General features: G+C 39.5%; 2 protein-coding genes across 4 annotated transcripts in view; one reads left to right on the top strand and one right to left on the bottom strand.

Annotated features, from left to right (window-relative positions):
* UBE2D3 (ubiquitin conjugating enzyme E2 D3) overlaps positions 1-11,680 on the bottom strand; it is a 29,562-nt gene extending 17,882 nt beyond the window's left edge. For 2 of the 3 annotated variants that reach the window (XM_082464034.1, XM_082464033.1), the window contains exons 1-2: positions 11,523-11,680; positions 10,589-10,743 (exon numbers count right to left, since the gene is read on the bottom strand). In XM_082464034.1, the coding sequence (XP_082320160.1) occupies positions 10,589-10,612 (24 nt within the window). In that variant the 5' untranslated portion in view covers positions 10,613-10,743; positions 11,523-11,680. Of the gene's footprint in view, positions 1-10,588; positions 11,439-11,522 lie in introns of those variants that run through there. The other variant, XM_082464035.1, reaches the window with a different exon arrangement.
* On the top strand, positions 10,867-20,524 carry LOC309661487 (uncharacterized protein; the record flags this gene model as incomplete). Its single annotated transcript, XM_082463176.1, has 5 exons — positions 10,867-10,982; positions 11,503-11,974; positions 12,145-12,282; positions 12,787-12,909; positions 14,053-20,524. 5 exons carry the CDS (start codon positions 10,867-10,869, stop codon positions 14,134-14,136), a joined length of 933 nt encoding a protein of 310 aa, XP_082319302.1. The 3' UTR covers positions 14,137-20,524.
* Between the last annotated feature and the right edge of the window lie 552 nt (positions 20,525-21,076).

A 21,076-nucleotide genomic window follows, 5' to 3' on the forward strand; every position in this document is an offset into this window, starting at 1 on the left:
ATACAAGGTCAGCAATTCGTGGGCTATCTGTGGATAGGGTTTTAAAGAAACCATGTTATTGAGTCGTATGAAATTACTAATACTTGACCATTTCTGAACTGCAATTTCATGTGGTTCTACCTAAAACTGTCTGGTAAGCATGTGAACTCAAGTATTACTAAAATGAGTTTCTTACACGGACCTACCCCAAATTTATGTACTTAAACACTTTTACATATGTTAATGATAAGAAAAATACCTAGCATTTTTAAATAAAAAAAGTAATTTAATGATGGGTGGTCTAACAAAATACCCAAGTGATGTTGAAACAACTTCATAACGTTCAGGAATCTATAAAGCTGACCTATAATATATCAACATCCTACTTCGAAGTTGCACATTTTATGAAAAACCTCAGAAAACATTTTTTAACGATTCTTCCTGCACATGGACATCTTTGAATCACTCAGCCTTTATATGCTGACATTTTCACTCCTTTACAGTGAATGTATAATTTCAGAGAGCACTGAATTTCAGCTCTTCACTCCCATAACTTCAGGCTCTTATTCCCCTCAGATAATTTCTAAATGCCTTATTTTCCAAGTTCTCCATGACTAAGACACCTCTTAAGTAATACTCAAAGATCTAATATTCGGCCAAGTATGTACCAAAATCGACTTTAAAGTCAACATAAAAAAATGACCTAAAGTAATTTTAAGAATCAAAATATCTTTTAAATCATATACCAGCACTTACCTCAAAGATGCCAACTAATTCTCATGACATTACTATGTCCATAGCATAAGCAAATAAGATATAAGAATATCTTAGCAGTGAAAAAATATGAGAAAAAGCATAATAAGTCATCTCAGATGCTCTTCCATGCACCACTGTCTACTCAAACCCTCTTCTCCTACCTTCCTGGACATGCTTTTCTCATACTCCACACGTATGATTGTAGTGTTGGGGTGACTGTCAGCCACCATTAACCAACTACTCAGAAAGGGTAATCATAGCATTTTGTTCGCTCTATCCCTACCCAAGATTTTCAAATTGAAGCTGGAAAGGACACTTTTTCCTTCTCTAATCAGGAGCTGTAAGGATGTGACCCAGAGCTACTGGCAGGCATATGCCCTGAAATTACATGGTGAGTCCAAAGAAAAAGGGGCCACATTAGGCAGCAGAGATAAAGAACTAACTTGGCATACAGATACACAATTTCAGTTCCTGAGGTTGTAGCTTGCTCTAATTCCTACAGTTACTGCTTTGATTGTTAACCACCCCAGTTTTCTTCAAGGGGCAGGGGCAGCAAAAACAGAGTAAGGAGGGATCCACTCTAAGCAGAGTGCTACCTGGGCCCCATTACCAATTATACACATTTTATATCCCAAGAAATGTGTTGCTTTAACCTTGCTGTAAAACATGTAAGAAATATAAATGAAGCAAAGTCTCAAAATGAAACTAGAGGAAGCAGGGAGAAATCATGTGGCTTACCTAGTAAAGAGTTAAACTTTCAATAATAGGAACTAAAGATTAACTTAAATCCATTTATAAAATAAAAAGTGTAATATCAGCTCAAGTTTCACCCAACAAAGCATTTATTCATTTATATGAAGACTACCTTTTTTGGTGTCAAGCATGTTAGGTCTGAAAATACTAAGACAGAACATGAATGCCTCCCCCAATAGACTGAGCTAAAAAAAAGCAGACATAATACAAAACCAAAAAATTATATTTCAAACAACCTGAGTGCTTAAAGTAAAGGCATTCAACTGCTTTGTGAATTCTGAAAAGGTTATCACTAACCTTGCCTGGGTTTAGAACAGTGACATTTGAACTGGGTCTTGATGGAAGGATAAGCATTCAAGGTAGAGAAACTAATTCAAAACCAGGGGTGTGAAAGAAAACAGGCTGTAAAAACTTGCTTGTAGTTTGGTATACCAGAGACACAACAGGGTACCGGTAAGGGAGTAGCAGATGTGGTTAGAAAGGTTAATCAGGGCTGGATCTTTTGAGAGTCTTGAATATTATGGCAAAGACTATTTATTCCACAGCCAATGGAAAGTCACTGATTTTTAAGCAGGAATAGTTTTTAAGCAGGAGTAAGACAAATGAGGTTTGGATTTTTTGATGTACTAGCAGTAGTACACTAGGAGTGATTGACTTTTTAAATTATTAATCCTAAAAGCAGCCATGTATCTGTGTACCTAGCTTGATAGTTAAGCTTAACATTTTTATTATACCTCTTTCAGATTTTAAGTTTTGCAGACATAATAGAAGATCTCTCATGTACTCCCCAGATGCCCTTCCCTTTCCCTGACAGGAGGTTAAGACTATCCTAAATTTGGTTTCTGCCATTTCTCCACCTTTTCATACACTACTACACATGTATGTAGCATTGTTTGTGACAAAGTCAAGGACTTCTAAGAACCTGATGAACTTCTAACCCTCTATCCCCCAAATACACATGCCCACACAAAGTTTTACTTAATTTATGGGATGTCAAAGACCCTCCTCACCCTCCAAATTGTAGGAATACCTACTACAAAGGATGTACGAGTAGACAACTACATTAGGAAACTATAGCAGTAATTCAGGTGAGAGAAGAACATAAAACTAAGTCACTGGGGATGAAAAATATCTTAAAACACTGATCACTTTACCCTTACAACCACCTTATGGAAATAGGTCTCATCTCCATTTTACATTAGTGGCCCCCCCTCCAAGAGGGGAAAGGAAAGACTGAGTTCAAATACAGGACATGATGCGCTTCAGGATGGGTAGGAAAGCAAAGTAGTGTATCTACTAGATAACCTGAAAAATAGGTCCAGGGATACATTTATGGCTGCTTTCTCAAACGAGTGTCCTTGCATCAAAGATGTATTTAAGTTAAAGAATTTGATATGGTATTTGGCAAACTGGAGAAAAAAAATTTCAATCACACCAACCCAACTCCTCATCAAGACCACTGAAATAAGAAAATAGTTGGCAGGGGAGTCTGGCACACACTAGCTAAACGCTCCACTCACCTTGAAAGGACGCTGGATCAAGGACATATAATATAGAGTACGATGTTAAAAACTGTACTCTCCATGAAAAAAAAAGCACCAAAGTTAGACACTTCTCTGCCATGGTGTGCTCTTTTGGGGAAATTTTCTCCTTTCGGGATCACCTTTCTCTGAATTGCTTCTCCTGAAACCTCCTGAACACCTGGCTAGTGTGAGAATCCAGGCCTTCCCCCACTGGGAAATACGTTTCTCCCTTCCCTTTAAAAGCCTAAATAGACCGATAGGAAAAGGAGTCAATCAAATTTCTCTTACAGGCAACCAACAGGTATAGCTTAAGCCAGTGAGTGTTCTCATCTGGAGGTACATGATTAAACATTAATGAGTCTGACCACTCATTATGTGGGACTCAAAACAGAAAGCCTACAGTTTGTTTTGAGGAAGATCTTTGCTTCTATCACCATGGAACACAGTATCTTTGACAATTGACTGTTGGAGATAAAACATGAAAAGGCTGAGAGAGACACTGGCCAAGAACAGAAGTCTAAACATACTGCTAAATATTTGGTTTTTGTTTCTCTAGTCTCTCTACATCTTCCTCACTCGATATGAAATGACCAACCACGGACTACAAAGAACTGGAAACCAAGGTATTGAACAGATTAGAGGCTCTGAGAGATGTTAAGGAAGTATAAGAAATGGTCACTGCCTCCAAAAGGCTTATAAATTGGAAATACAACTATTTATGAATAACTATAGAGCAGCCATATGAGTAGATAAGCCTCTAGTAAGATTTAAGACCTCCGGTAACTATTATTTACGCATTCTGCTAAACATTCAGCCACTACTTATACATTAGATCAACACAACCAAAGTCAGCATTTATGAAAACAAAATTTGTTTAATCAATTCTGCTACTGAAGTGTAACTCCCTATATAACCTTTTCTAGTTTGTCCAGTTCCATCATTCTCCCAAGGGCTGGCCGAAATTTCACCCAGATGACTACTGTGGTAAGGCCAAGTACAGTAGTTAATTATGATATTAAGTACAATAATTACCACAATGTTCCACGATCATGTTATCCCAATCTCTGCCATCTTGCATCATCACACAAAGTCATAATAATAGCAGTACGGATACATTTCCTATCATCACTTTTGGGAAAACTTGAAGTCCATCCCATTACTGCAAGTTAATTTCTTGTATTTTATTCAAGAGTCCATTTCTTTCAAAACTTTTACTTGACTTCAAGATTTGTATGAGCATGGAAATCAACATTATAAAGACAGCCCTTGGGACTTCCCTGGTGGCACAGTGGTTAAGAATCTGCCTGCAATGCAGGGGACATGGGTTTGATCCCTGGTCCGGGAAGATCCCACATGCCGCAGAGCAACTGAGTCCACGCGGCACAACTACTGAAGCCCATATGTCCTAGAGCCTGTGCTCCACAAGAGAAGCCACCGCAAGGAGAAGCCCGCGCACCACAACGAAGAGTAGCCCCCGCTCACCGCAACTAGAGAAAGCCCACGCAAAGCAACGAAGACCCAACACAGCGCCCCCGCCCCCCAAAAAAGGACAGCCCTTGCCTCTTAAACCTATACTGAGCAACATAAAATACTACCTTGGGAGCTGGATGAGATGAGGGCATGAGGTAGCAAGCTAGGAGAGTGTCTTTAAGAAATTCTGAAATAAGAATCACCCTCAAAGAACCTTTACGACCTAGCAATATAAAGGTATATATCTTGACCAATGATAGAGATCAAAATGCAATATTAATTACCCAATTAGGCAGACAATAATTGCTCTAGTTCTTACAAAGATCAAGTTTGCTATGAAGTAAACAAAAAGTTTTTAAACTTCGATGTTGTGAAATTTATTTTACATACCGCATGTGGATACAAATAGCAAGGAAGGAAACAACAAATATCTCAGAAATGCATGGTTACCGGAAGTCATTTCAAAAGAAGGAAGCTTGGCAAAAAGATTTTGGGATCTGAACAATTTCATATGTGGACTTAAGAATGGGAAGGAATAGTCCTCTTAAAAATCATTTTAGTTTGGAATTTGTAATTTCTTCTAAGAAATCCTGAAAGTTTCTTTTACATTAAAGATTAAGAGGTTAATTAAGTACTGCCTACCATGTCTCATTACATCACTGACAAGAAATTAACTTCCTGTTTAGTTATAATTATGAGACAAGTATGCCTGTTCATTCAGACAAGGTACAAAGAATGGCTTGAATGAATAATACTGTAATTTTCTTTCTTTAGATCACCATTAAAAATAAGTCACTTCAGATTACTCAAAGCTGTTCTTTTGTAAGCAGTACCTCTAAATGGGCAAAGACAGAGAGCCAAATTTAGTTCCTAAGCTTTGATCCATGAAAGCAAATAAGGCATTTTATAGATATGAAAACCAAAAATTAACAGCAGCCCAGTGGTTGAAGACATTCAATTATACATTAGCTAGGAAACTCTAACAAGGCTAGGATTAATGTGAGGTAGTCCATCCTGAAAATGAACAAGTAACCAAGAAGTAGTGAATTACAACTAAGACCCAAAAGGTTAAATACAACAAATTTAACTAAGAAAAGCTGGTTGGAGGTCTCTGAATGATACAACATTATGTTCAAAGTATAGCTGGAGATAAAAATCCGATGTTTGGGCAAAGTATAAAATACTCATTTGAACTTTTCCCCTCCCCATGTAACAGGACCGAGGGTACCATTTTGAGACTAAATCTCATCTAACAACATAGACTGGCAAATAATATACTCACTAAACATATCCATTTTTCATTACGCTATACAATTTTGAAATAAGATCATTGTTACGGTAGCAAAACTAGATCAAGAGCACAAAATTTCCGGTGAAATAAAAATCATTTAATTTTGTTAACACTAATTTGTCTTGGAAAGGGAACTAAAGTAGTTATAAAATAAAACACACACTATTAACAGTAAAATATATATAACTATATATATAACATCGTACAGGAAAGGTATTTAAATAAACCTATCTTTAATAATGGGTGAATCTGACATTGGAATAACGATTCCCCTTATTTTAAATAAATGCTTCCCTTACTAGATTTATAATTTTGAAAAGTTGTATAGAGTGACAAGTACCAATTTATATGTTTACATGCTCGTTTCCTTCGCTCAAAGAAGACATCCTCATGGGTAGTAACAGGCTTCCCTATATTTTGTCCCCTGAGACTAGACTACTATGCCAAACAGTAAGACCTCAATAAGTATTGATTAAATGATTATCCCTTATGTCCGAGGTTCTTAACCAGAGGGAGGCTTCAGAATCACCTAGGGGACATTTCAAAATTATGTGTTCCCAGAGAAATGATTCAGTAAGTCTGGCAAGACCTCATGTACCTACATTCTTTAAAAGCTGTTTAACATTCTGATATATATAATCCATGTCAAAACCCACATACACCAAATCTAGTAGAATGCAAAAGCTAATCTAGGATTTGAGAATTCAATCTGAAACATTTTAATCTCAATACTAGGAATTTGGTGTCTTCTTTAATAAAGGGATTATAGTGAAATGCTTTGGAAAATCCTCAAGAATTGACTGTTATCTTAGATAACAAAGGACACCTGAACGCAGGAGTTAACATACAATATAATGATAGAGATATCCAGTGATAGTTTTTCCCCAGGGCTAGCAAGAGTATTCAACTTTCCACTTGTATGATAACTACTAGAATTAACATTGGCGGTGATCACGTGATCACGATGAAACCAAAGCACAGTGTCAACTTCACCCTTATTCAAATAAAAAACTGAGGTCATTACATGATCAGCATTTCTCAGTGAACAAACGCCCTACAAACTAAGTTAGCTAGCTAAAGACAAACCTTGAGACATGATGCATACAGCCTATAGGCTCACTGGAAACAAGTTTATGATGTCCCTAGTGATTAGTCAGCACATAGTAGTTCCCTTAGTCCTTGAAGATACTAACCGAAAAGAAATTCACTCCTACTTTCAAAACTTATGTTAGCAAAAATCTAAACTCACAAATTAGCTATAACCTAAGAATAAAGTTCAATCCCAATTATTTAAATGTGAAGTGGGAGGAGAGAGCTTATTTCAGGAAGCAAGATTAAATTTAGGAACTGAAATTGTTCAAAATAGCAGACAGCATAGGGTTTAAGAGCTTGAGTTCTTGAGGTAGACTATCTGATTTGAATCTCAGTCCTTTACCAGCCATCTGACCATAGACAAGTAACTCACTCTATACCTGTTTTCCCACGTATAAAATGGAATGGTAAGAGCGTCCATCTCATATGGTTGTTGTGAGAATTAAATAAGTAGATACTCAAAAAGGGCTTAGAAACAGTGTTCAATACAGAGCAGATGCTAAGTCTAGCTGTTAGGAGAATGATACATACAAAAGAAAACTTCTGAAATACCAAAACCCTAAAAAGATGACATGACAATGTATCGGTTAAGAGCACACACTGCAGAGCCCAACTGCCTAGGTCCTAATCCCAACTCTGCCATGATATGAGGACCCTGTTTTTTTTTGTTTGTTTGTTTAAACCTCTCTGTGCCTTAGGTTTCTAATTTTAGAATGGAGATAATAATTATACCTACTTCCTTGGGGTGTCATAAGATTGAGTTAATACAAGTGCTTCAAACAGTTCTGACATACTGCAGACACTCAAAGCATGAGCTATTCTTTCAGGCTTGGTTCACATTACATTTTATGTAAAGTTCTCTTTAAACTTCCCCAAAATACATGCACTGTGGTCATTCTGTTTGATGAGAGTAGTAGAACTGCCTCTGGCCCCCAAACACCACCAACCAACTAGGGAGTTGACATATTTTATTCTTGTTGACAGCCTTATAAGACCACAGCTTGTCCAAATAAAGAATACAGGAGGGGGAAAAAAAAAAGAATAGGGCTGTTTGATAAGGCTGCTTGGTCTAAGAAATATTGAAAAAGACTACAACATAAGCTTTAGAAGGAAAACAAATTTAAAAGCTTAATCAAATGAACTGCTATTGATTAAAAATATTCCAACAATAAGCATTCCAATAAAATGATCAGTGAGGAATACAGATATATCTTAACACTTAGAATCTGGGGGGCTGCAGACAAGAATGAATTAAAAATAAAAGAGAGGTGCCTAAAATAAAGAGCATCTCCCATCAGAGTTGTCCACTTGTTAAAACTGTCTGAATCTGGGACTTTTTTTTTTTTTTTAAAGTTTGACCATGTGATTCTGACAGTGACAGGTGAAAACCAAACCACATGCACAACAAAACTTTTCTACAGGTTGAATCAAAAATGTCCCACATAAACTGTTTTTTTCCAGTTTGGAAAGTGTTATGTCAAGTTTCTGTATTACACAGATCTTCAAAGTATTTACAAAAGGAGACAATCTGTTATTGATGAAAAGTACTACACTCGAAAAGTTCTTTAATAAAAGCTCTTGAAAATTAAAGTTGCAGTAATAAATTGAGTGCCTTGTGCTAGGGGCCTGTTCAAAGCCACACGTTAACTTATTTAGTCCTTAAAAAAAATCTTGGACTCTAAAATTTGTTTTGCTCACTGCTGCAACCCTAGTGCCTAGAATAGTGCCTGGTACACACTAAACACTCAATTATTTATAGCTCATACACAACAAATATTCATTTTATAGAGGCACACAGGTAAATTTACCCAGCCCTAGAATTCTAACTGGAGCATTTCTGCTCCGAAGTTCACACTCCTAACCATTATACTGCCTCTCTAGAGCTTTTAAATCATTAAAGTGGTGTCACAGCAGCTGGGTATCACCTGTAAAAGAAAAAAAATCAATAAGACCTTCCTTTAAAGTGTTCTGTTCCACGTGCATAAAAATCTATGGATTTGAAAGCATTCCACGTCTTAGTGGCTCGAATTAATTCCAACAGATAAAAGGTTTTGATTTGTACTGAGTGCTATGTTCAACTATACTGCGAAATACAACTACGCTTCTCCAGAGTGCTGCTGGCCTTCAAGGTGGTCATAGAAGGAGATGTTTAATAATCCTTTGTACTTTAAGCCTTAACTCCTAAACTCCTCTCTTTTTCCATGGTCTCAAAAATACAAAGACTTAAGTTTGTATTTCACATAAACCCAGAGACAATGCAATGATGGCCTAAATCAAAATTTACCATTTCAACATCAATACTTTGAATCTAAACTTTCATCATTCATAAGATACCAGTTTTGCCAAATAAGTCCCAAAGTCACACGTTAAATAAATGTAAAATTAAGCAGCATCAGGTCTATTTTTAGTAAAGCCAAGTCCTTGCCATTCCGTCCATGTAAACTCTTTTTAAAAAGCAACCTATCAAAACCAAAGTTTGTAATCCACAACCTCCTCTGTTTCCTAGTTTTAGTAAAGGCTGAATTTATTCCATGGCATTTTTTTCAAGTTAGCTGTAAATACTCCACCCTCCTCGATTGTGCAAGAACCAAACACATCACACACAAGTTACAAAAAAGGGAAATACAGTCTGAGAGTCTGAATATAGATAAGTCTTGAGCAGGAGATCTTAGGGCAGTGTACAACCTGATGTAAAAGTTAACATTTAACAAAGAATATTATTTCATATTATTTCGAAAGGAGACGCCGGAAAGAGCCTGAACCAGTTAAAGCAGCCGCCATCTTAAAATGCGGGATAGAAGTTAGAGCAAGAAAATGAGACTAAACCACCGGAGGTGGAGGTTCCGCTCACCCCCCGAGCCTCGAAAAACCCTATTTTTTCCAACACGTATCCACAGTGTACCATCAAACCTCGTTTTAAATAGCTTAACAATTTCCTCGGAGGCTGCTATGAAACGGACCGAGGCAGACACAGGTACACCTATCCTCCTCTCGCTGCCACCACACTCTCCCCCCCTCTCCCCCGCCAAAGCAAAACGGAGCTTCCAGAAGGGCTTTCCATCAGTTCCCGGCGCGCCTCTGACAAACAGTTGCGGGTGAAAAGCCGCAACTACAAAACACAGAAAGCGGCAACACTGTGTCAGCCCACCTCCTCCCAGCCCCGCTGACTCCTGTGCAAGCTGCCCAGAGTCGAGCAGTTTCTGGCCAGGCCCATTCACTACTCCTCAGCTGGTGAGGCTTCTACCCCGACCCTTAATCACGTTCGGGACCCGCCGCATTTCTTAGGTCTTCTCTCCTCTGAGCTTCCCCCGTCTCTTCTTCCAGAAGGCCCAGAGCCTTGATCTTACAACTAAAATAAGTTTCCAAGCCCCGAGAATAAGAAGCGCCATGACATTTGCGGGAGCGTCTCCCGGCAATTCCGAAGAGGGACTAAACTCTTCTCGAAGAATCGAGGCGCCTGCAATCACTCTCCCTCATCGCTAATTTGCACCGATTCCATTGAAACACGCTCAAGATAACACCTCACTTGCCGCAAGTGCTCTGTTCCCGAGTTTTCCCCCTCGTTTCTTCTTAAAGTACAGCCGCGTTCCCCATCCCCCAATGGACGAAGTGACCCAAGGAGGAGTAATTCCGAAATTATACCCCCCCCCAATGGCAAGGCTCTCCCTCCAGGCTGAGCCTTCCTTTCCTCTCACGACCCCATTCCTTCCGCCCCATGGGTTACCTTATTAATCCGTTTCAGCGCCATAGTCTGTGCTTTTCGTCTGGCTCTTCACTATCTCGGTGTGTGTTCAAAGTTCCGGCCAAAACTCTTGATTATCCCGGCGGCTGGGAAGGATTGTCTCTTGGTCTCACACCGGCTCTGCCAGACACAGGCGCCTTTTGCAAAAACGGAGCAGATCAGCACTCGCACAGGCCCCGCAGAGACCCTGACGAGTCCAAGTCCCTCAAAAACGGTCGCGATCCGGGGTGGGTGGGGTGGCAAAGCCACCGACAGCCTCTATGCCGTGCTTCGGCCCGAAGAGGGGGCGAGGGTGCCGGGAAGAGCGGAGGGGTGGCTCCAACTTTGACTTCCCGGCCTCTCGAAAGGAAGAGACCCGGGTGGGAAAGGAAGAGGCGTAGGAGAAAGGGGTGGGTGCGGGGCAGGGTCCGGGGCCCAGCAGAGGAGGAGCCGGGGCCTAGTCGGCGCTACGCCGGCGTCACTAGGGCAAAGAAAGGCAAGGGGGGAGGGGAGAACAGGAGACTCCGGACTGACGCCCGGCTTCTTTCGGCCTCTGCTCAAAAGTGCGCCCGGGGAGGGGAAGGAAATAAAGCAGAGGCTGGATGTGTACCGCTGTCCCCGCAGCTAGAGCTATTCTGTGTCACCCCTGACGCCACCATACACTCCGCCTTCCAGCGCGCTCCCGCGCGCGCCCGCCCGCCCAGCCACCGCCACCACGCGCCCGAGCTGCCCCTGAGGCTCCGGCTTAGGTGCGAGGACGCGCCCATTCCCCCTCCCCCTTAAACGGGAGAGGCCCCGGCGTCCCCAGCCTTCCCACCCTACCCCACCCAACAGGCTGGTCACTCAAGCCACCGAAGGCCTGTATTTCCCTCCTTACCCGACCGGCCAGTGGGCCGGCCTCCCTTCCCTTCCCCTAGCCGTCCACACCCACGCGTACAGAGGGGCCGGGGCCTCCCTCAAGCTGCGGCCTCGGCCTCCTCCCCGCGCGGCAGCTGGTGCCTCCCCGGCCCTACGGGGCTCACGCGCACGACACAGCCACAAGATGTCCGCTCTGACGGAACTACTGCCAGCTGCCACGCTCCGCCCCTCCCCCCTCCTCCTGCCTCTTCACCGCCGCGTATCAGTCCGCCAACGCCGCCGTCGCGAGCACGGCACGAATCTAAGGGCGAAAGAGGACGGTTTGCTCCCCACGTCCTGGGCCGAGCGTATGTGTGCCAACCCCCTTCTCCTTCTTTTCGGAACAGCACCTTCTTACTAAACAGATCGGAGGTTGGACTGGGAGGGCGGGGGCCGGAGGCGGGTCATGGGCTGGGGGGAAGGGTAGACGAGCGGCGGAAACCCTTAGACTCAGAGAAGCATCGAGAACCGGAAGGAGACCATGGGAGGAAGGTAATGGAAGCGGCAGCTGCGCGGTCGAGCCCCACGCCCCTCCCGACAGCGTCCCCCAATTTCCTCACTTGGTATTGAGGAGGCGAATCTCGCGAGAATCTCGTGGCTGGCTACCAGGAGCTGTAGCGCTGCAATGACTTAAGGGCAGTTTTGTGCACTCTTCCTGATAGGGGCCCGCCTCCAAATCCACAAATTCTCGCGAGATGCAATGGGGCACCGGATCGACCTGGGGCGGGCCGTCGCCGGGAAGCACCGCCCCTGAATGCTTACGTTGGTGGGAGGGAGAGGAAATGGAGTTCCCGGGACTGGTAAGAGCGCGAGCCGACACATCCTTCTGTCAGGCGCCCAGTCAGGAATGTGCTGTGGGAGGTACTATGGGTTAATTACTGGATACCTTTAGTCTACGTTGACTCGGGCTTTTGAAGTTTCCGGTGCAGCAGGTGAGCGAAATTGGCTCGCCTGCCGGCCTGGGCTGGTTAACCTGTGGGAGGAGTCGCCCCTCAAAATGGGAACAGTTATTTCAAATAGAACTGGGCAGGCAGCTGAGCAGCGCTCCCACGTGCGGAATCCTAGTGCTATTCTGACCCTAGGGCCTAGAGGGTCAGCCCTGAGAAGAGAGTGTCCATTGACCAGACCCCAGAATTAGAGCAGCCTAGAAATAAAGCTCAACTGTGAATTGATTAGGAGGGAGGGTAGGGAGATTGGGACGGGCTGTTTACTTGCCTCTGTAATCAACGATCACCATCGCTAAGGTTTAGGTATGGGAGTCGGCTTAATACCTTTTTGTTCTGTTGCTGTGTTTCAATCCCTAGAGCCAGAAAGTTGCAAAACTCATTCAAGAAATAAGAGTTTGGGGTCCGAAAAACTCAGTACTTACTGAAATGTCCAGGGGGAGAAATACAGTGTTTTATTCTGCCGGTGAAAACGATGGAGAGGTGATTTTGCTTTCTGGTATATCATACTTAGGGCACAGGGTAGTAAGATTAATTTTTAAAGGGAATTGAAAAGTAAGAACTGACCTGCTTATGGTTTTCTAACGTTCCTTAATGACCCCACTTAAGGGAGTGGAGATCTTTAAGAATTAAATGGAAATATAAATTTGTTTTTTAAATATACTTGACTTTTTAAAAGGGAAAGCAGGAAGCTATTTCCTCTTACAAGAAAGTATTACTTAATAAAAACGTATTAAGTCTGTGGTAAATTTGTATTATTTAAGTGACCATAACAGCATCACTAGAGCAATTAGTGAAACAGTACTTCTCAAAGTAGTATCTTGGAATCACCTAGGACTTGTTCGAAATGCTGATTTTGATTTAGTAGGCCAGGGGTGGAGCCTGAGATTCTGTAATTCTAACAAGATACAGGTTACTCAGAGGACCACCCTGTGAGCACCAGAGCGCTCACCTCATGGCCTGCTGGACACCTCTGCCCCCTCCTTCTTTCCTGAATAAGCCTCCTTTTGTTCTCTCTTTTAACCAGTCGAATACAGTAGAAACACAGGATTAGACAATTGGAGTGAAAGAAGAAATGCAGGTTTGAGTTCTTGTTGCACTGCTTCCCATTTGTGTGATATTGGTGTGGTTACCTAGTTTCTTCAACACTAAAGTAGGTATAATAATAGCTGTCCTTTCTCAGGGTTATGGTATGCTTCAAATGTCATAATGCATGTAAAAGGGCACTGTAGACTACAGTGCTGTATAAATGTAAGTTATTAGTCGGTCAAACGTTAGCTGGCCATAGTGTGAAACAAATCTATAAGAATAATAATAAATATAAGTAATATTTATGGAACATTTATAATGTACCAGGTACAGTGCTTATTAACCTCTTTTCACAAATAAAGAAATTGATGCACAGAGAGATTAAGTTACTGTCCCAAGGTCACAAAGCTGATAAATAGCAGAAGTAGAATTTGAACCCATGCAGTTAATGTCAGAGTATTTATTGAATGGAGTATTTATTGTCTCTTAATTTAGAAAGTGGGAGGGTAGGATGTTTTAGATTTCTACTTTCAATGCTATCCGAAGCTAATTTTATTTGACTTATTTCTCCCTCTATTTGTTTTGCTCTTTCAAAAGCCAAGTACAAGAATGGTAGGAAACATTCCTACCTACTCAGAGGGAACTCACAATATCCAGGAGGTCCAAGAAGAAAAGCCCTAGAGAAGCTAATTTGTACTACCCTAATCTAAACAAGCTTTGGTATGAAAGTATAATGGACCACATCAATGCTCTGAATTAACAGAGCACAGAAGAGAGACAGATTTGAGGTCAGCTTTCTTGACTGTTTTTGAGCCACAAACCACATTAGCAGTCTGGTGAAGCCATGGACGCTTCTCAGAATTATGCTTTTAAATGTATAAAATGAGGCTTCCCTAGTGGTGCAGTGGTTGAGAGTCTGCCTGCCAATGCCAGGGACACGGGTTCGAGCCCTGGTCTGGGAAGATCCCACATGCCGCGGAGCGAGTAGGCCCGTGAGCCACAACTACTGAGCCTGCGCGTCTGGCGCCTGTGCTCCGCAACAAGAGAGGCCGCGACAGTGAGAGGCCTGCGCACCGCGATGAAGAGTGGCCCCCGCTCGTCAGAACTGGAGAAAGCCCTCGCACAGAAACGAAGACCCAACACAGCCAAAAATAAATAAATAAATAAATTTAAATGTATAAAATAAAATTCATAGCATTACAAAAGAAAAAAATTTGAAACAAGCTCAAAATATTCAAGGAAAACAAACTTTTGATATAGGAATATATGGGCTTTATTAACACTGTAAGATCTAGTGTTGGGTCTAATAAAGACCAAACTTTTGAAATAATGATGAACATAAAATTTCCAGAGTTTGCAACAGCTGTAATGTGATATAAAGGATATGTGATTCCTATTGGAGATACAGACATAGGTGCAGCTGTTTGCTGCTTTCAGTCATAATTGAAGGAAATGCTAATTTTCAGTTAGAGATTAGTAAAAATAAAGATGTAATTCTTTTTTTCCCAATTTCACACACCCCCTGAATCCTATTCATGGACTTAATGTTAAAAAACCTAGGTGGAATCAAGTAGGCATATTACTGTTGGTAAGCTTTGAAAGGATTGTGACATTTTAACATGGAAATATAATTGATATTCATAATAATAGTGATTTATTAAGAAAAAGTTTACCACTAGTATACTCTTGTTAAGAAGGCATGGAAGTGTGTAATAGGGTAGGAAATAAATTCATCCCATTTGTTGATTTCTTTTTTTTTTTGGATACCTATAAAAGTACCCTATAGAAAATTTACCTATCCAGAATGATTCATTTCCCAAGCATTCTGGATAACTTAGGTTTTACTGTATCACTCTTACTTATTTGTAAATGCCTTTACAAATAAGACGTGGTGGAAGAATTACAAAATGAAAATAATAACCAAAGATGAAAGAAATTAAAATACTGTGTATTTAAAATTCTTAATAACAAGGGTTAATAATTATTATTTGATGTACTGTGTGCTGGGCCCTTTAATCCCCATTACACAGATGAAACATTCAAGGTCATACCATTACTAAGTAATACAGCCAGGATTTAAACCTAGGCAGTCTGACCTCAAAGCTCTCACTCTTTTTTTTAAATTGAAATATAGTTGAAAAGCTCTCACTCTTAACTACTAAGGTGTTTATTTTTTTTACCCTTCGACTGTTAGCCAACTTTAATTTGCCCACTAGTGTAACAAATACATATTCACTGCCTCAAAATGTTTTCACCCAGTGTCTAACAGGAATTAAAAAAAAATTTTTTTTTGAAGTATAGTTGATTTACAATGTTGTGTTATAAAAGGAATTTTCTAAATTCTTCCTTTGCTGTGGTATTGCTTATAACCAACACTACCTTTAAAATAAGTGGGCTACCAGTTGGGGCTAGAAAATAGTTTGTTTTACAGAAATTTTTGTTGTAATGGAATTTTGCTTAGAAGATGAAGAAATCCACTCATGCCTTTTCCTGCCCTACGAACATACTTTCATATCTGAAATTAAACATTTGTTTTATAGTGGTGCTACTGTATTTTTTTTTTTTACTGTATTTTTTATATTGACCACTGTCAGGGTTGTATGCAAGAAATTATTGCATATAAATAAATCCTAATATATGAAGTTCTAGATTATCTATGCCTAATGGAGGCAAGTGATTATGAAATCCCAAATTCATTTTTGTTTGGCACCGAAGTGAATTTATTGGTTGACTATGCTTTCTATTTGTTTGTATTTACACTAGCATACTTAACATTTCTACTCAGTTTTGCTAAGATTAAAATTAAAACGACCATGGCCTAGAAGTATGTTGATGTTTTAAGAGGCAGTTTAGGATCAGCTCAAACTTTAGAACACTATTCACATATCTGGTATTATAGAGAACCCACTTTACAGTTGCATTTGACCTATTTGAATTACGATGATAGAAATGTCCCCATCTGAAAAAAAGGAAAATAATCATTTTTTTATATAGCAGTGTGCAGTATGCTAAAAAAGATTATGGTTTTATATATTGAAAGAAACATTTACATTCAGAAGTTAAAAAGGTGCAAAAATGTTGAAGAGATAGCTAAACCAATCCCTTCCTTCTTAATGAATATTATATTGAAGTCTTTCTAATTATGGTAGATCAGATTTTCTTGCATGAAGTGTCATAAAACTGGAGAAGAATATAAAGAATGAAGAAAATTAGCATAAAAGTGGCAATGGAATAACTAATCCAAGTTATGAAGTCCTAATATTATATGAATGCAGTGAAGCTACATTATTGTAATGTGAGTACAGGGGCTAATTAAAACATACTTGTGAATAAACATCGTTAGCGTATACTAGTACATATACTTATGTTATTAATATTACAGCTATATTTTCAGATCTTTGTAACTTTGTCACAGAATATTTTTTTTCTTATTGAAGTATAGTTGATTTACAGTGTTGTGTTAGTTTCTGGTGTACAGCAAAGTGATTCAGTTATACATCTATATACACACTTTTTCATTACGGTTTATTTTGGGATATTGAATATAGTTCCCTGTGCTATACAGTAGGACCTTGTTCTTTATCTATTTCGTATATAGTAGTTTGTCTGCTAATCCCAAACTCCTAAGTTATCCCTCCCCCACCACCTTTCCCCTTTGGTAACCATAAGTTTGTTTTCTGTGTCTGTGTTTCTGTTTTGTAAATAACTTCATTTGTGTCATATTTTAGGTTCTACATATAAGTGATATCATATGGTATTTGTCTTTCTCTTTCTGACTTACTTCACTTAGTATGATAATCTCTGGGTCCATCCATGTTGCTGCAAATGGCATTATTTCATTCTTTTTAATGGCTGAGTAGTATTCCATTGTGTGTATATACCACATCTTCTTTATCCATTCATCTGTCGATGGACATTTAGGTTGCTTCCATGTATTGGCTATTGTAAATAGTGCTGCTGTGAACACTGGGGTGTATGTATCTTTTTGAATTATAGTTTTCCCTGGGTATATGCACAGCAGTGGGATTGCTGGATCATATGGCAGCTCTACTTTTAGCTTTTTAAGGAACCTCCATACTGTTTTCCAGTGGCTGCACCAATTTACATTCCCACCAACAGTGTAGGAGGGTTCCCTTTTCTCCACACCCTCTCCAGCATTTATTTGTAGACTTTTTAATGATGGCCATTCTGACTTATGTTGTTACAGAATTTTATAACTTGCTAAGGACACTGGCTCTAACACAGTTTATGCCATTTTATTAATTTAATTAAATTATAAATGCTATGGTCCAGATTTAATATAAAACTATGAATATACAAAATGCATGTTTACAAATTCTACTTGGAATAGGAAATATGGAACCCAACTCAACCAAATGTTTTTCATATTATTTGCATAAAAATCAAATTAGTCTTTATACCTTACCACTTCAGAATTTCATTTTAATGATCAAGACAAGTGAGTGTGGTTTAGGAAACTACTTTATTTCATACTGAGAACATAATTTTGACCTTAAGATGGTTTTTGGCACATAATGAACCAAGCCCAAATATTAAAGCTAAAAATAAATTTGAGCATTTTCCATGTAAAAACTTGTATACATGAATGTTCAGAGTATTATTCATAATAGCCAAAAAGTAGAAACAACCCAAATGTCCATCAGCTAATAAATGGATAAATAAAATGTGGCATATCCATATGATGGAATAGTATTAGTTAATAAGAAAGAACAAAATACTGATACTGCTGCAACATGTATCTTGAAGCTTGAAAATATTCTGCTAAGGGAAAAAAGCCAGACACAAAAGGCCATGTACTGTATGATTCCATTCATATGAAATGACTAGCAGATTACTGGTTACCTGGGACTAGGGGCAGGGAAAATGGGGAGTGACTGCTAATGAGTATGTGGTCTTTTTTAGCGGAAGGTGATGAAATGTTCTTAAGTTAGATAATGGTGTTGATTACACAACTCTGTGAATATTCTAAAATCCACTGAACTGTACACTTTAAAAGAGTGAATTTTATGGTATGTGAATTATCTCAATAGAGATATTTTTTATATATAAATTTATTTTATTTCATTTTTGGCTGCGTTGGGTCTTCGTTGCTGCGCGCGGGCTCCCTCCAGTTGCGGCGAGCGGGGGCCACTCCCCGCCGCGGTGCGCGGACCTCTCATCGCGGCGGCCCCCGCCCACTCCGGCGCACGGGCTCAACAGCTGTGGCGCATGGGCCCAGGCGCTCCGCGGCATGTGGGATCCTCCCGGACCAGGGGTCGAACCCCCGTCCCCTGCATTGGCAGGCGGACCCTCAACCACTGCGCCACCAGGGAAGCCCTAGATTTTAAAAAACTAATGAATTAGAATTAAAATGTGATATCAGTCTGGAAACTTAGTACTAAATATTTTCAATATCTCATACTTTTCTGGTTACTGATAAGATGGCATCCTATTTTTTTTTCATCCTTTTAAAATGTAAAAAATTTACAGCCAGCCAGAGGTTCTTCTTCAGTACAAACAACAGTGTAATTTAGATTTGGTTTTAACATAATAATAAGCATTTGCTGTCAAGTAGTCTTAAATTTGGAGATATTTTCATCAATGTTATTTGCTTTATAAAACATAGTGATTAAAATTAATTTTAAACAGCATTATATTGGGACTTCCCTGGCAGTCCAGTGGTTAAGACTCCACACTCCCAAAGCAGGGGACGAGGGTTCCATTCCTGGTTGGGGAACTAAGATCCCCCGGCATGCCGCGTGGCTGGGCCAAAAAAAAGGCATTATATTTTATTGAAAATTAAAGTTCATGATTATGATCAGAAATAGAATACATCTGATTTTGGCATACTCTAAATATAGAAAAATTTCTTTAAAATTTCAAATAAAAATCAAGTAGTTTGAAAATTGGGGGTAGATCATCTAGATAAGGAATTTGAGGGTTAGGTGCTGTCAAATGACAAAACTAAAACAATTTAGTAATGAGTTTGATGTCCTTTATCCAAGGGAAAAGAATCTGTGGATTGAGGTTGTACAGTGTCTCATAATCAGTGGAACACCCTTTCCCTTCCCCAGGGATTTTGGGCAAGCATGAGTTTTATAAAGCCTTAGAAGCTTCAACGCCAAAACAGGGCATGACTGCCTTGGAGGTTGGGGATTTCCTTGTAAGGCCAGCAGGTCCTGTTTTCTAGGGTCAGGTGAGCTAGTAAATAGTTAAGCTGAGTTGGAGGATTGTGATTGGTATATGTTGGATTTCCTTGACAGGTGTGTCATGTAATTGCAGGCTGACGTAGATTTAGATTTGTGGTGTGGGCTGAGCCACTGAGGTGGCCTCTATTTTTTGGGTCCCGAAATACGAACTAACTTTAAAAGTACTTAACTAAAAGTAAGGAATTCAAATTAAAATTACTTACCAACAATAATTATAATCTTTCTTGTTTCAGTAACAATCTAAAAAGTCTAAAGTAAACAGAGGTGTGGTGTGATTTAGACCAGAAATGATCATGATTTTACCCATATTGAATTTGATTATTTAAATATAGGTGAGAATTCTTTAGTAAGATAGTGATGATAAATTTAAAATTCTTCTATTAGAGAATTTTAAGTTAGGTTGATTATAGGAATGTTGTACACAGTTGTTCTAAAGAATCAGATCTATATAGTACCTAAGTGGCTTAATGGAGCAACTTATGCGAGGCTTTTAGTTTTTAATACTTACTATCTAGTACCTGTTGATTTTTTTCATTGCAAGGAAGTAGTGATTTTAACACATGGCACATAAGAAAGAATGAAACTTACTAAGAAACATTCCACTACATCTAAAAAAATTTTTAAGAATTTGGCTCATTTGGGGTTGAAGAAGTGTGACAATTTCAGCGATATCCCATCATCAAAACATATTAAATCTCAAAGTTAATGATTAAGTGAATGGGCTTTATTATATATACCCAGTAAGAACAGTATGATACGGATTCCCCATCTTACAAAAAGACCTATTCAAAATAGAACCCTGTGTGCTACAATACTTGAAATTCAATTCTCCAACAGTAATTTAGACAAAAAGGCCAAGAGTTGATATAAGTAGATATTTGCAGATTTGTGTGAATTTAGCTTTGCCTTGTTTTCCTTCTTTCTATTCTGCACTAATGGAAAGGGAAGATTACCCTGGAGCATTTTAGGGGTAGGGCTAAATGCGTACCCCTGGCTCGGACAGGGCTGTAAGTAGGGACAAAAGGCAAGGTAAGAACATTGGAGACTAGATGGAGAGGTGTGCAGAAAGAAGTGGTAAGGAAAATGTCAAAGGTAGACTGTCCTTGGGGGAACTGGAAGTGAAGAGGAAACCTTTTTTTCTTCCTCTTTACTCAACTACTACAAGGTCTCCTACTTTAGAGAACAGAATTCAGGGTACCACCATTATGGTGGTTCAGTTTTACATAACTTAGTTGCCTTTTTTGTACTTGCTGGCTTAAAGTCTAGTCACTGTAACATGTTCATATATATAATAGTTCATTTTGCCTTCCAAAAAACTTCCTTATTTACAGTTTTTAAAAACATGGATTTAGATTATAGGACTGCTTTTGATGTAAGTTAAGGAAAGTTATACAGTGTGTCAATCAACGATA

This window comes from Balaenoptera physalus (genome assembly GCF_965194825.1).
Source record: "Balaenoptera physalus genome assembly, chromosome: 5".
NCBI lineage: Eukaryota > Metazoa > Chordata > Mammalia > Artiodactyla > Balaenopteridae > Balaenoptera > Balaenoptera physalus.